Here is a 14,515-nt window from a genome sequence, read left to right on the forward strand (position 1 = left end):
GCCACCCGAACATTGGGATGAAAGGTGTGCGCTGCCACCACCCAGCTTTCCCCTTTTCTGAGACAAGGTCTCACTCAGTAGCCCTAGCTTGCCTGAACTCATTAGCACCCCAAGCTGCCCTACAACTGACAGCACTTTTCCTCTCAAATGTGAGGGCCACAAGCAGACAGCATGGTAGCTGGCTTATACTTTTAGAAACATCTCAGACAAGCAAGACGGCTCAGAGTGTAAAGGCATTTGTCACCAACATGAGGACCTGAGTTTTTTGTTCTTAATTTATTTATGTTGTGTGCATTGGTGTAAGGGTGTCAGATCCATTGGAAGTGGAGTTACAGACAATTATGAGCTGTCATGTCGGTGTTGGGAATTGAACTTGGGTCCTCTGGAAGAGCAGACAGTGCTCTTAACCAGTGAGCCATCTCTCCAGCCCCCAGGACCTGAGTTTAAGCCCAGAATCCATGTGGTAGAAGGAGAAAAGTAACTTCCTCAAGTTGCTCTCAGACTTCCAGGCATGTGCTATAGCACACAGGTACACACACACACACACACACACACACACACACACCTGTAAATAAAAACAGTATCTCACCTTTACTCGGACGAAGCTCGTGGTAGCTCAATAACCAATTGGTTTCCTATAGTAAGGGGAACAGGGACTATCTCTGACAGGAACTCAATGGCAGGCTCGTTGACATCCCCACCCCCCAAGAGAGGAGCAGTTCTGCTGGGCCACAGAGGAGGACTTTGCAGCCAGTCCTGAAGATACCTGATAAAACAGGGCCAGATGAAAGGGGAGGAGGTCCTCCCCAATCAGTGGACTTGGAAAGGGGCAGGGAGGAGATGAGGGAGAGAGGTGGGATTGGGAGGGAATAAGGGAGCAGAATACAGCTGGGACACAGAGTTAATAAAATGTAACTAATAATAACAAACAATAAAAAAAAAAAACACAAAAAAGCCCCCCAGTATCTCCATGATTTAACTTGGGCAGGAGTTTAGGAGACAAATCCCCAAATAACTGCTTACAGTTGTCATAAACACTGTATCCAGATGTTAAAATCTCAATAGCTCACTGGGCTGGTGCACAACTTTAATCCCAGTGAGTCAGATGTAGGATCTGTGAGCTCCAAAACAGGCAGGACTACAGAGAGAGACCGTCTCAAAAACAAACAAAAATCTAAATAGCTCAAGACATTACCGTTTTGTGAGGTAGTTGATTAATATTATGATAAACCCAAACCAATTTTTTTTCCTTTTAGCTTTTTTGAGACAGGGTTACTCTGCGTAGCCTTGACTGTGCTGGACTTGCTTTGTAGACCAGGCTGGCCTCAACAGAGATCCACCTGCCCCTGCTTCCCTGAGTGCCGGGATGAAAGGCATGTGGGTCTAAATCAACCTTTTAATCACCAAAATAATCTCATTTATCAACTCTCAGAAACTCTTTCTAAATGTATCGTTTTAAAGCATTATACAAATACAGATAAGAATTCCTAACAAAGCTTTGTCTACAGAGACCAAATTTCCAGACTGTGGAGACTGGAATGTGGCGGTGCAAAGGTTAGTTACCTTATCTTGACCTAGTGAAACAGCCATTCCTTGCCCACCTCTCTGTCTGAACTAAGATCCTGTGACTAACAGGAAAAAACAAAAACAAAAAACTTCTAGAAATCTATTAACAGAGCACTAGCTTCTACCAACTTAGAAGCTAAGAGAATGTCATCAGAGAGCATCTTGGGCCTACAGAAAAGCTTCCCCCATCTTGTAGTACTTGCCTCTCTCATGTAGCTGCCAATGTATTTTAAAACTTGCCTTACCTTATTTCTCTTGTTGTGTAAAACTTCACAAAATGACTTTCACACTGGAACATGGAAGTTGGGGTAACCTAAGTGTGTTCCCAGGCTTTGGCCACTCAAATGGCTCCAGAATAAACTATGCCTTGTTCCCTTTAAGATGAGAGCTGTCAGTTTGTTTGTTTTGTTTGTCTTTCACATCAATACACCACTCACTGTCCTATTAGCATCTCAACATCTTCGTGAACAGGGCCCTTGAAGGGTTCCAGGGCTCCTTTCTCAGCATGAGGAAACCTCCAAGATGGCAGCTATTGCCTGTGGCGCTCAACTTATAATGACTGAGGCACAGCCTGTCATCTGGAAGCTTCAATCTTCTGAGGACAGCTTGCAGGCACCCAGGGCGCCTCCAGGTGGGAAAGAATTATTTGACCAAGAACACACAGAGGTCGGTGAGTGTCTCAGGACTCAGGGACACGCCTGTGTGCGTGCGTGAAGAAGTTAGCATCCCTCTATACACATCTTATCCTAGAAACAACTGGTTCTCAAACCTGTACTCTTTGCCGGGCAGTGGTGGTGCATGCCTTTAACCCCAGCACTCCGGAGGCAGAGGCAGGTGGATCTGTGTGAGTTTGAGGCCAGCCTGGTCTCTACAGAGCGAGTTCCAGGACAGCCAAGGCTACACAGAGAAACCCTGTCTGGGGGCTGGGGGATGGTGATGAGAAAAACTAAAACCAAAAACAAACAAACAAACAAACAAAAAACCAAACCTGTATTCCCCTTTTCTTCCTCTCAGAGGATGGGAGACAAGTGACAAGCAGGTTAAATTTAGACTTTGGAGTTTTGTTTTCTCTCACATCAGGCCCTACGAAAGTGCAGATCTTGCCTCCTCTCTTCGATGCCACCTTCCGGATTTGTCCACCTTCCGGATTTGTGGCCAAGAGGGAAACAGTGAACTTCATGACCTCCAGCGTAGCAGCAGTTGCTGTCAGATCTGGTTAGGAGGAAACCTGACATGAGCTGTGGGTACTACAGATGGAGTGTTTTGCTCTTGGACACTACATGGTCTTATTGTACGGCCTTGGCTGGCTGCATTGCTGTGACCCTCCTGCCTCTGCTTCTCAAGGGCTGGCCTTATGCACGTGTGTCTCTCTGCCTGTTTTAGCTTTTTCTTCTTGGTTCTTAAACTGAGAGATGAGCAGTACGTTTCAGAAAGATGTGTGTGTCGCTGATACTTAAGGGTTTGGGATGAATGAATAAAAAAGCTTTGTATCCAATTGTGCCAGAGTCACACTCTTGCTGGCATTTACTCCAGAAGGCAGTAAAAACTCTTGTTCAATTACATCTTCTTTCAAGATACTTTCATTACACGACCAAAAAGCCTTCCTTTTTAAATGAAGTTTAAGCACATAAATACATTATTAGTTTTCTCCTCAATGTTGTTTCTTCTTTTCTTTTCCTTCCCCCCCACCCTACCCCATGACATGGTTTCTCTGTGTAGCCTTGGCTGTCCTGGACTAGCTTTGTAGACCAGGCTAGCCTCGAACTCACAAGATCTGTGTAGGCGTACTTAAAAAAAAAAAAAACAAAACCACTTTTATTTACGTTTCTTATCTTTTTCTCCCTACTCCACCCCAATCCCTTCCCATACCCCAACAATTGGTAGGAGAAAGGGTTAGTGGGAGAGGGGGTGGAGTTCTCTCAGCTGCTTCCTGCTGGTTACGGCGGTCAGGTTCTCTGGAGCCAGTCCAATCCTCATTTCAGGTGATCTCCAACTTCTCTCATAACAGGAACCAGGAGCAGCAAGGGGGAAGGGGGAAGTGGGAGCAGCCTGGCTCTTTCTCTTCTCTCCACTCTCTCTGGGCTTGGGCATTTATTCTCTCTCTGGAGTCCTCAGATTTAAACTCTCTGCAGCTGGCAAAGAGTCCCTCTTAGAGCCCAGAGGAAGCAAATAGACCATCTGTGGACCATCTGAATCAGCTCTACATCCTACACCTGGGACCAAAACAAAAATATGTTTCTATCCACATAGATAGATCCGTCCGCCTCTGCCTCCCGAGTGCTGGAACCACAGGCATGCATCACTTTGCCCAGCCCCAGTGTTGTTTCTAAAGCTTGAATAGTGTCTTTAAAAATAAGTATTGCTATGGCTGGGTGTGGTGACATATGCCTTTAATCCCAGCACTCGGGAGGCTGAGGCAGGTGGGTCTCTGTGAGTTCAAAGGCCAGCCTGGTCTACAAAATGAGTCTAGGACAGCCAAGGCTATACTGAGAAACCCTGTCTTGAAAAACCAAAAAAGAAAAAATATATACTTATATATTACATATATTATCGCTTGGGGCAGTATAATTTAGAAGACAGTGTGTGCCCTTAAAGAATATTAAATGTACTTTTATAAACAATTCTTTTTCCCATACGGCAAGGCTGTTGTGCTTGCCCTTTTGCAGGAACACTGGGAATCCAAACTCTTGTCTTCATGCTCAGCAGCAAGTGGTTCCTGAGTGAGCCGCCTCCACAGCCCTTGAACTGAGTTATGACTGCTTACTAACAGCTCACATGGCTGCCTTCTTTTTGCTTTGGCTCTACATTTACCCAACACTTGCTAACTCCGGTGCCTGGAGCTCCTGTGCCATCAGATGAGATCAAAATAAGCGTCAAATTGTCCAGGACGGTGCCTGGCTGACTATACGTCCTCCAATAAATGTTGAATCAATAAATGTTAGCAGGCCTACTCACACCACAGCTATGTGTAAATACAGTAAATGGGAACCGAACCTAATGGCAGTGTGAGGTATGTAGCCTGCAGGACAACCTTGTCGTCATTCCTCAGACATTGGTCACAATCTCTCATTGGTCTGGAATTAACTGATTAGACTAAACTCCCTGGCCAGGGAGGGAGCCCCAAGGATCTACCTATCTCTGCCTCCACAAAACTGAGATTTCAAGCATCCACCACCCTGGCCAGCCATTTTTTTTTTTTTTTTTTTGAAATCAAATGTGGATTTTGGGAATCAAACCCAGATCCCCATTCTTGCATACTTTATCCACTGAGCTATGATCCCACCCCATAGTAACCTCATTAAGAATAGACAGTCCATGCTTTACAATCTGAATTAGACAGTTTGTATTCTAAAACACACACAAATCTGTACCAATTAAATACAATACAGTTGAAAGGGAATATAAATTACAGTTTTTCTTTTTGTTTTAAACAGATGATAGTAAAATACTACAGTCAGCTCACTATACACACAAAACAGCAGCTTTTCAATAAAATCTCCCATATCTCCCTCATCGATGCTAAGAACTTTTAAAAAAAGTACAGCAGGCTGCACACATGCTCTCTCTCTCACAACACACGTGTAGCTGTACATAGAGGTCCATTGTACAGGCATCTACATAGTAAGTACACAAAACAATTTTGTAAAAATTTCCACACGCAATCCTACAATGTCTCTGCTCGCAGGGGACTTTGAAAACAAACAAACAAACGACAACAGAGCAAGTTCATGTTCAATCCCCTCTAAACAAGGTGACGAGCAAACCTGCTAAGTCGAGAGCTCTGTCCAGCTCTTCCGCGTCACCCAGAATCAAGCCAAACGGCAAACAAAACCACACCACAATAAAATCTACCAACCTGAAACAAATTGATGAAGAAGCCCCAAATCAAGACCCCCCTCCCACCCCCCGGGATCCCTCCCCAACTCTTGATACATCCTTGTGTTTGCTTATAGTAATACTGCCCTGGGAACTCCACCTGCTTGGATGCAGCTGAATGGGCATACGGGAAAGGCTGGGGTGGAGTAGGAGCCCCAGCCATTGTCTGTGGTCAAGATCAAGTCAGAAGGCTTGAGGCTAGGTGGAAGACCAAAGGTTACAGCTGTGAGAGTTCTCAGTGTGCTTAGGAAACGGGACGGGGAAGCACGTGGCTTGGTAGCCAGGGAACTATGGCACCGGACTGGGACCGAGATTACATACTCACACAGAACAAGAGTGGACAGCAAAAACTCATGGTTCATTCTCGTAGAAGTTCTTTGGTTATAAAGAACAGAGCCTGCCACCTTTTCTATATAGAGGGACCTTTTCTATATAGAACCTAATTCTTATATAGTAAAATATGTTTCTCAACTGCTTGTGTCAAAGCAGTCATCCAGGTCGCTTTGTAACAAAGTCCAGTACCTTGTGATCTTCGACAAATCACTCATCTGCATTTTAGTGTGCAGATATGTCTCTGGACAGACATACCACAGATAAACACAATTCATATGCATAATATATATTATTTATAAAAAAACAACAGCAATGACGAATCAGAGCACTGACGCCACAGTCTGTAGTAAGAACTGATTAAAAATGTACAAGAATAAAGTTTGAGTCTGTGGAGGTCTTTACATAGTGGGGCCACATAGGAAGCGCAGGCGAAAATACTGCCACGTAGGTAAGAGAAGAGTTCGATTCTCTTCTGGGAAGAGCAGGGGCTGTGATTCACCTCGGAACAAAGTGCTGTCTCCTCCACTGGGGAGGGGAAGTGCAGGGCTCCCCTGTGCTGGTCTGAGGTTGAGCTGGGTCACAGCTCTCTGGAGATGGAGCACACCCCGGTGAGCAAAGCTGCCGAGCTGTGGCCTGCAGGGGCGTGGCTGTCTCTTACCGAGCGGCTGTGGCTTCCTGGAACACAGAGGTTGGTGAGTCCAAGCCCCTCGTCCCCACTTCCCTGCCCCTACACAGGGCCCACCTTCCACGGGGCTCTCTGAAGGGTTAGACCAGGCTGAACTTATTATGGGGATCTCGGAAAATGGGGGAAGCTCCTGTGGGAAGAAGCCCAGGTTCTGATAAAAAAAAAAAAAAAAAAAAAAAAAATTAGAGGAAAAAAGTTCCCCAATTGACTTTTGGTTTCCTTTCATACCCCCTTCCTACTTGGATTGAACCTAGACCTCACGCCCGCTAGGCAAACACTGTACCACTGAGCTACATTCTTAGCCCTTCAAGCAGCTCTTACTGTGTATGTGTATGTGTGCTGTATGTGTGTATACACATGCGTATTTCATGTGCCTGTGCATGAGAAAGCCAGAAGAGGGCATGGAGTGCCCTGCTCTATCACACTTTGATTTGTAAGACCTGAGAAAGGCAAACTTGAAGCTCACCAATTCAGACAGGCCAGCTGGCCCGCAAAGTCCAGGATCCTTCTGTCCCGAACCCTGAGCACCGGGATCACAGACCTACTCAGCCATGCCCGGCCTTTGGACAGGTGCTAGGGATTCAAACGCTGACAGTCAGTGTTCCCAGCTGCCGGCGTTCTTACACAGGGAAGCCTTTTTCTGACCTTCCCCGCCCAGGTAGGAGGCTTCTAGATTGTAATCTAGCACTCTGGAGGGCGAAGCGGATCTCTGAACTCCAGAGCTCCAGGCCAGTCTCAGCCGCACAGAGTCTTAGTGCACTGAGGCTTGCTTCAAAAGGCACTGGACAGTGACAGTGACAGAGTCTTGGCAGAACTGGGAGCGGCAGCGTGGGTGTGGCTGCCCTCACCACCACACCGGTGCCCCTTTCCTAGCTGGGAAACTGTTTTGCTGAGCCCTGATGCTCCTGTAGTTTACATAGGTGTGGTCTAAAAAGGAAAAGTCAGTGGGAAGAAATGGCAATTCTTGGGACCAGAATGCTTAGAAGTTGAAAATTTAGCTACATAACTCGATTTCTTTGTGTAACAGAGCCCTGGCAGCCCTGGAGCTCACTCTGTAAACCAGGCTGGCCTTGAACTCACAGAGATCTGCCTGCCTCTGCCTCCCTAGTACTGGGATTAAAGGTGTGTGTGCCACCATGCTGGGCAAGTGTTTTTCTAAACTGGTCAGCCATCAAACCCCTATCACCTGTCTCTCTGCCGAGGACTGGAGCTACAGAAACAAACCACTAAGCTTGGCTTTTATGTGGGTGCTGTAGACCTGAACTCAGGTTCTTGTGACAAAAACTAATGGTGACTCCGATAACCAAAGGAATCACAGATCTGATGGAATACGGCAGATGCTACCAGACAGCTCTGAGTTAACCAATAAGCAAACACCGGAGGGAGCAAACATGAAGATGATCTGCTCCTCATCCACCTGAGTCTGACATTGACCCATCCCAACCCAACAACAACAGCAAACCCAACAACTATAGCTCTGCTTTGATTCCCAAAGCAGAGCCATTCTCCTGCAGCGGGTGAGTGGGGCAGTTGTAAGCTTGATTTGAAGCAGAGCCCTCTGACCAATCAGAAACATTGGATGAAGCCCTCCTGCAAATCTCACTGTGATGAGAAGATGAGAAGCCTCCAGTAAGCTGTGCTCAACAAGAATGTGAAACCCAATGGGGCTACCTCTGGGAATGATTACCTGATCATTCTCTCTCTTGGAATGCAGCTGGTCAGCATCTGGGGCTCCTTCAGGGACACTATTATGGTCTTTTTCATTTGTTAGATCCCTCCTACTGGAGGACTCTGCAACAGAACAATCTGTCAAACCATCAAAGTCTTTGCCATCGGACACGCCCATGAACTCTGTGAAGGAATGGTCCTCCAAAATGTTTGTAGTGTGTTCTACAGTCACCTCTCCTGGGCAGAACTCTCTGGCTAGCTGGCCATTTTTGCTGGGGCCTGCACCTAGTTCTGAGCATGAGGCAGTCCTGCAGGGCATTCTGGAATTTTCCTCAGGGAGGCTCTGGGGTGATGGACTCCCCTTGGGTAAGGCACTGTTTCCCTGGAGCGGGGCGGCGATTGTCTTATCCATCCCCAAGCCTCTTTCCACCTCCCTGGGCTCTTGATTTGAAGCTGGTCTGAGGTCAGGCGCAAGGGTCGGGCTGGAGCGCTCACTGCACTCGGCCTCCTTTGTCGAGATGGCTAGCTGGTCTGAGCTGTCGCTGGAAGGGACCACCATGTCAGACAGGGTGGCGTTGGAGGCACTGTGGGAGAAGTAGCCACTGGTGAGGCTGCTGGTGGTAGGGCTTCGAGACACTGCTTTCTCCGAGGCTCTGGGGTCTGTCAGGTCCACTTTAGACGTAGACCACTCTCTGTTTTCCAGGCTGGCGTTGTAAACACTGAAGTCAGCGAACTCCACGGGCACATAAGGCTGTGCACCCATCAGCTTCCTGCTGATGGCTTCCAGCTCATTTTCCTCCTCTTCAGAGTCCTACAGAAATGAAGCCAAAGCCAGCCATTAGCTCCTTATAGCAACTGTCTGAATGAGACACAAACGTCACTCTGCTGGTAAGGGCATTCCCATGCCATGTTCCTTCCTCCCTCGCTCTCTCCCTCTCTTCCTCCCTCCTGTTTGTTTCATGGAGTTCAGCCTGGCTTTGCTTTCCTTTGGCAGACACCTGATCCTCCTCCCTCCACCTTGGAGAGCAGACCTAGTCTCTCTTTCTTAAATCTGGTCAAATCTTGTCATCTATGGCAATAAGTATCTTATTCTCAGGGACTTGTGCACATTAACCACAGCTGGCTAGCAGGAATGTGTTTATTTCCTCAGTGCTCACTCAATGCTCATTGGAAGGCCATCCACGTCTGGGTTAAGAAAAGGAACTGGACGGAAGGGCCTATGTCAGTGTGACATTCCCTCTTCTTAGTCAGGGAGTAGAGCCGTGCCTGCCTGAGGCAGCGGAGAAGGCTCCTCTGTTAGGTCTGGCAATCTTCAACCCAGGGAGGCACAGGGTAGAAGGACCCAAGTCGTCTGTGAAAGTTTCTGAACTCATCTGAGGACCCTGAAGAGCCCAGGACCCTGCCCTCAGTATTTCACTAAATATTGCAACACGGAAACATGCTAACAATTCACCAACTACCGCTTTCCTGGGTCTGTGGAAGTCAGCTAGAGGTCTGGCTAGAAAGCAAGGAACGCAAGAAGAGAACATGAAGAGAATTCTCCGGCATTAACTAGCTTTGGAACCTGGCAAAGACTGGTAAATATACAAAAGTGGCCATCAACCCAGTCTGCCAGCAATCGACACATTTATTGTCTTTTAAAAATTCTTTTTATAAATATTTAAAATATGTTATTTATTTTACATATAGGACTGTATGTCTGTGGGCAGGTATGCCCGTATACCTCATGAGTGCTGGCTGACTGAGGAGACCAGCAGAGCACACGGAATCCCCTGGGACTGGAGTTATGAACTGCCACATGGGCACTGATGTTGGGTCTTCTGAAAGGTCAACCAGTGTCGTTAACTGCTGAACCATCTCTCCAGCCCTGTATTTTATCAATAGTCCTAAGGGCATTTAAAAGGCCTTGTTATCTATCTGTCTGTCTGTCTGTCTGTCTAGCTATCAAACGTGTTTTTGTGTTTGCACTCACTTGCCACAGCACACGTTTGGAGGTCAGAGGACAACTTGTGGAAGTTGGTTTTCTCTTTCTACAGTGAGTCCCAGGGATCAAACTCAGGCTGTTGGGCTTGACAGCAAGCACCTCAGCTGTTGAGTCATCTTGCCAGCTTTTTTTTTTTTTTTAAATATGAGGTAGAAAAATAATTGACACTTGTCTAAAACTTTTTTTTTTTGAGACAGGGTTTTTCTGTATAACAGTCCTGGCTGCCCTGGGACTTTGTAGACCAGGCTAGCCTCAAACTCGCAGAGATCCACCTGCCTCTGTCTCCCTGAGTGCTGGGATTAAAGGCATGTACCCTTCCCCAGCTGTAGGCTTCCACCACACCTAGCCTTGTTTAATATTTTAAGGTAATCACCTACATATCCAAGAACAGGGGGTGTCACATACACATACTCTCACAATCAGGTTTTTGAGACCAGGTTTTACTGTGTAGCCAGACTGGCCTAGAACTCACTATGTAGCCCGCCACGGATTCCTCTTGCCTCAGCCTTCTGAATGCTGAGATTATTGGTGTGTGCCACCATGCCCACCAAACAATACTTTTAAGATGCCACTTTCATTGAAGGACTATCCAGCAAGCCCCTCCTGCCTTCCTGTTGTTGTCCCGAGGGTTGGGAAGACCTCATGCTGAGTGATAAGGGACCTGGGTCCTTTCTTAGCCTATCCTAGTAAGGTATACTGTTGAATTCTTGTTCTAAGAACAGGCCTGAACTCTCAGCAACCCCAAACATAGCTTCCCCCTTGAATGTCTGCGCAACAACGAGGTGACTGTAGAGATCCAGAAGCCAAACATCTGCCTTCCTTATTAAGGATGCATTAAGGTCTGCATATTGTTTAGACCTTGAAAAGGGAGGTCGCCAAAATGTGAAATTCATGAATTTCACCTGATGAATTTTATAGTGATATTTTCTTTCTTCCTTTCCTTCTACTAATTTATTTATTTATTTATTGTTTTTCAAGACAGGGTTTCTCTGTGTAGCCATGGCTTTCCTGGAACTCGCTCTGGTCTACGGAGTTTCTATGTGTAACAGCCCTGGTTGTCCTGGAGCTCTCTTTGTAGACTAGGCTGGCCTCGAACTCACAGTGATCCGCCCACCTCTGCCTCCCGAGGGCTGGGATTAAAGGCATGCACCACCACTGCCTGGCATAATATTTTCTTTTGTGTCTTATAAATCTTATGAGACAGGAGGTAGGCTGAGGATGCAGCTCAGCTGATATGGTGCTGGCCCAGCCTGAGCTTGAACTCCAGCCCTGCATAAACCAGGCTTGGTGGCACACGCCTACATTCAAAGCACTCAGAGGTCTGGAGGTTAAAAGATCAGAAATTAAGGTCATTCCTAAGGATATGGTGAGTCTGAGACCAGCCTGAGCTACATGAGACTCTGGCTCAGAAAAAGAAAAAATTAATATTCTTCATTGCCGCTTCATGCCACTCCAACTTAAAAATTAATTTTTAAAATTTAAAACCACTGGGAGCCAGAGGTGACACATGTTTAGGGAAAAAGGCCCTGAACACAATCCTCAGAACTCTTCCAAATGGGGGCAAAGTGAGTATAATTAATTGAAGAAATCAACTATCTTAATTCCTTGGCTACTAAAAGATAAGTATCAAATATCAATGAAATAATTTTTTAAATTAACAAAACAAAATTTTTGGCAAGAAAATACTTCCCCTTGTACCTTTTTGGTTTTGGTTCTGTTTTCTTATGAGAGAGGTTCCACAGTACAGTCCTGGCTGGGCTTGAAGTTGCTACATAGACCAGGCTGGTCTTGAACTCACACAGATAAGCTTGGCTCTACTTCCCCAAGGATAAGATTTAAAGATGAGCACCAACAGGCTCAGTTATTGCCCTTGTAACCTGTTACTTGCTTTTTAAATTATGTAACTCTTTTCTCTCAAAAGCAAACAAACCAAAAACCAAAAAAGTAACTTGTTTCTTTCTGTTCCTCTTCCTCCCCTCCTTTCTTTCTTCAGGTAGTGAGGTGTTTACTGCCAAGCCTGAGGACCTGAATTGAATCCCTGGAGCTCGCAAGTTGAAGAGCGCACCAATTCCTGCAAACTGTCCTCTGATCTCCACATGTGTGCTGTGGCATGCGTACAACTAAATAAATGTAACTCATTTTTATTTTAAAAAGCAGGTGGTTGTAGTCTGAACGAGTTTGTAGTTTGAAAAAAGCTGTGCTGTAGTTTGAATACTTTGGCCTCAGTTGGAACTATTTGGGAAGGGCTGGGGTTGTGGTTCTTTGAGGAAGTGTGTCACCAGGAGCCAGCTTTGAGGTTCTTTCTACCTCATGCTTAGGGTATGAGATGTAAGCTCTCAGTTCCTCCTGCCATATGTCTTATAGATCATAACTCTCTAAAACTGTAAGCCCAACTAAATGTTTTTCTTTTATAAGTTGCCTTGGTCGTGGTTCTTTATCATAGCAATAGAAAAGTAACTAATACAGGTTGGGAGGGGTGTAGTTCTCCTGGTAAAGCATCCATCAGCATATGCAAGGCACTGAGTATGACTACTAGCATTATGAAAAAAAAATCCAAAAAACCAAACCAACAATGCCCCCCCAAATGTAATTGGGATGGGATATTCTTCCCCTGGGACTGTGGTATTGATAAAAGAACAGAGACTAGACAGACCGTCTCCATCTTCAGCTCTTTCCTGTATTTTTAGATTCTGTATTCATCATATTTAGACTGAAAATGAAATTTCAAGTTTTATAACTTTTTTTTTTAATTTAAGCTCTCAAAAATAATGTGATTCTCCAAGCCCAAGAGTACCCAATACAATTAGTCACTAAAAAATTACTTGTTGAGCAAGGGAAAGCAATTTTGCAAATGAGGATCAGAGGTATGGGACTTTCATCTTTCTAAAATACCGTTTGCTGGATGACATAAACAACCATCAGATTAATGAGCAGAAATGGGTAGAAACATAACAAACTCACTAAGATAAAAATTATTCCTAAAGGATGGCCTGGGGAAGCCTGAAGGAATCCTAGGAGATGAAGTTCACAGAGGAAACAAGCTAAAGGAATAAGGGTAACTTATGCCAGAAAACAGCCAACATCCTCAGTAGGCATTAAATGTTTTCCAACATTTAAAAGGAGATTGAACGTTTCCTGGAGAAATGTCTTCAAGGGGGGTAGGGGGGTAGGGGAGAGTTTTCTGGCTCACAGTGTACATTGGGAGACTTTAGTTAGAATATGCCAAAGTATCATTTACCACCAAATCTTAAAGGACACTGAAGCGACTTAGGAGCAACACAGGTCACAGCTTGACAACTCCCAAGGCTCCTCTGTAGTTATCATCTGTGTGATTTGATGTTTCTTTTCCCATTTAACTTACGAAGATGATATTTATCTACAAACAAAACACTCTGATTGAAAAGAGAGGGACTAAAGCCCATTCTCACAGCAGGGACTCTTGGCAGGGTTTCACACGGTGAGTGTGGTTTCTGCCCTCACACTAGCGAGGCTTGGGGGCTGCCAGAAAGGGCCCCGTTCAGGGCTGTGCACCAGGGGCTCCCAGCGCGTCTATGCTGAAGGTCCTGGATCTTCGTCTGATACTTTAAGGAGTGTGTGACTTGGGGCGAACTGCTCAATCATTGCAGACCTTTGCTTCCTTAGTGAGAGGAGAACAGAAAGCCTTCTGTTGCCTGTGCAAGACCAGAGTGGACAGGTGCAAAACCATATTGTGGACACAGAGGGGTAGGGTTGTCTTTCTTACTGCTCTTCTCTCTATCCTATGACTTAAGAAAAGACAGGCTCAAGCAGGGCACAGTGGCTCACACGCCTTTGATCCCAGCACTCGGGAGGCAGATCTCTGTGGGTTCAAGGTCAGCCTGGTCTACAAAGTGAGTCTGGGACAGCCAGGGCTCTGGTTGCACAGAGAAACCTTATTTCAAAAGAAAAAAAAAAAACAAAAAAACACAAAACAAAGAAACAAACAAAAAGAGGAGGCTCAAAGCTGGTCATAGCTGGTGTGTACTGGTCACCCAGCTATTTGGGAGGTGAAGGCAAGAGGATTTCAAGTCCAGAGTGTGCCTGGGGACACAGTGAGACCAAGCTACACAGTGAGCCTGGGAAAATTAGCAAGATTTTGTTGCAAAAGAATAATAAAAAAAAGATAATAATAAAGAGCAGGGATATGGCTCAGGGGGGAAGAGAGCTTACCTGACACAGCCCTGAGTCCAATAAAGCCCCTGTACCATGATAAGGGATACAAGTAAAAGACTGAAAAATATAACGTTTTTTTTTTTTTTTTGTCTTATTTATACAGAATGAGGCATACACCTTATATCTTTCGGAGTGATCAGACATCCAAGCTACAAGGGTAAGACATTGGCATAAGACTGGAATCCCATGCTCCAGAGGCTGAAGCAGGAGGA

The 14,515-nt window shown here is 45.6% G+C and overlaps 1 protein-coding gene across 2 annotated transcripts in view; it reads right to left on the reverse strand.

The window, feature by feature from the left end:
* Positions 1–4,885: 4,885 nt before the first annotated feature.
* Kif13a (kinesin family member 13A) overlaps positions 4,886–14,515 on the reverse strand; it is a 169,116-nt gene continuing 159,486 nt past the window's right edge. For both annotated transcript variants that reach the window (XM_021642828.2, XM_021642823.2), the window contains 2 exons: positions 8,148–8,939; positions 4,886–6,450 (listed from right to left, as the gene is read on the reverse strand). In XM_021642828.2, coding sequence (XP_021498503.1) covers positions 6,430–6,450; positions 8,148–8,939 — 813 coding nt within the window. In that variant the 3' untranslated portion in view covers positions 4,886–6,429. The remainder of the gene's footprint in view (positions 6,451–8,147; positions 8,940–14,515) is intronic.

The sequence above is a fragment of the Meriones unguiculatus genome, chromosome 19 (assembly GCF_030254825.1).
Source record: "Meriones unguiculatus strain TT.TT164.6M chromosome 19, Bangor_MerUng_6.1, whole genome shotgun sequence".
Classification (NCBI taxonomy): Eukaryota; Metazoa; Chordata; class Mammalia; order Rodentia; family Muridae; genus Meriones; species Meriones unguiculatus.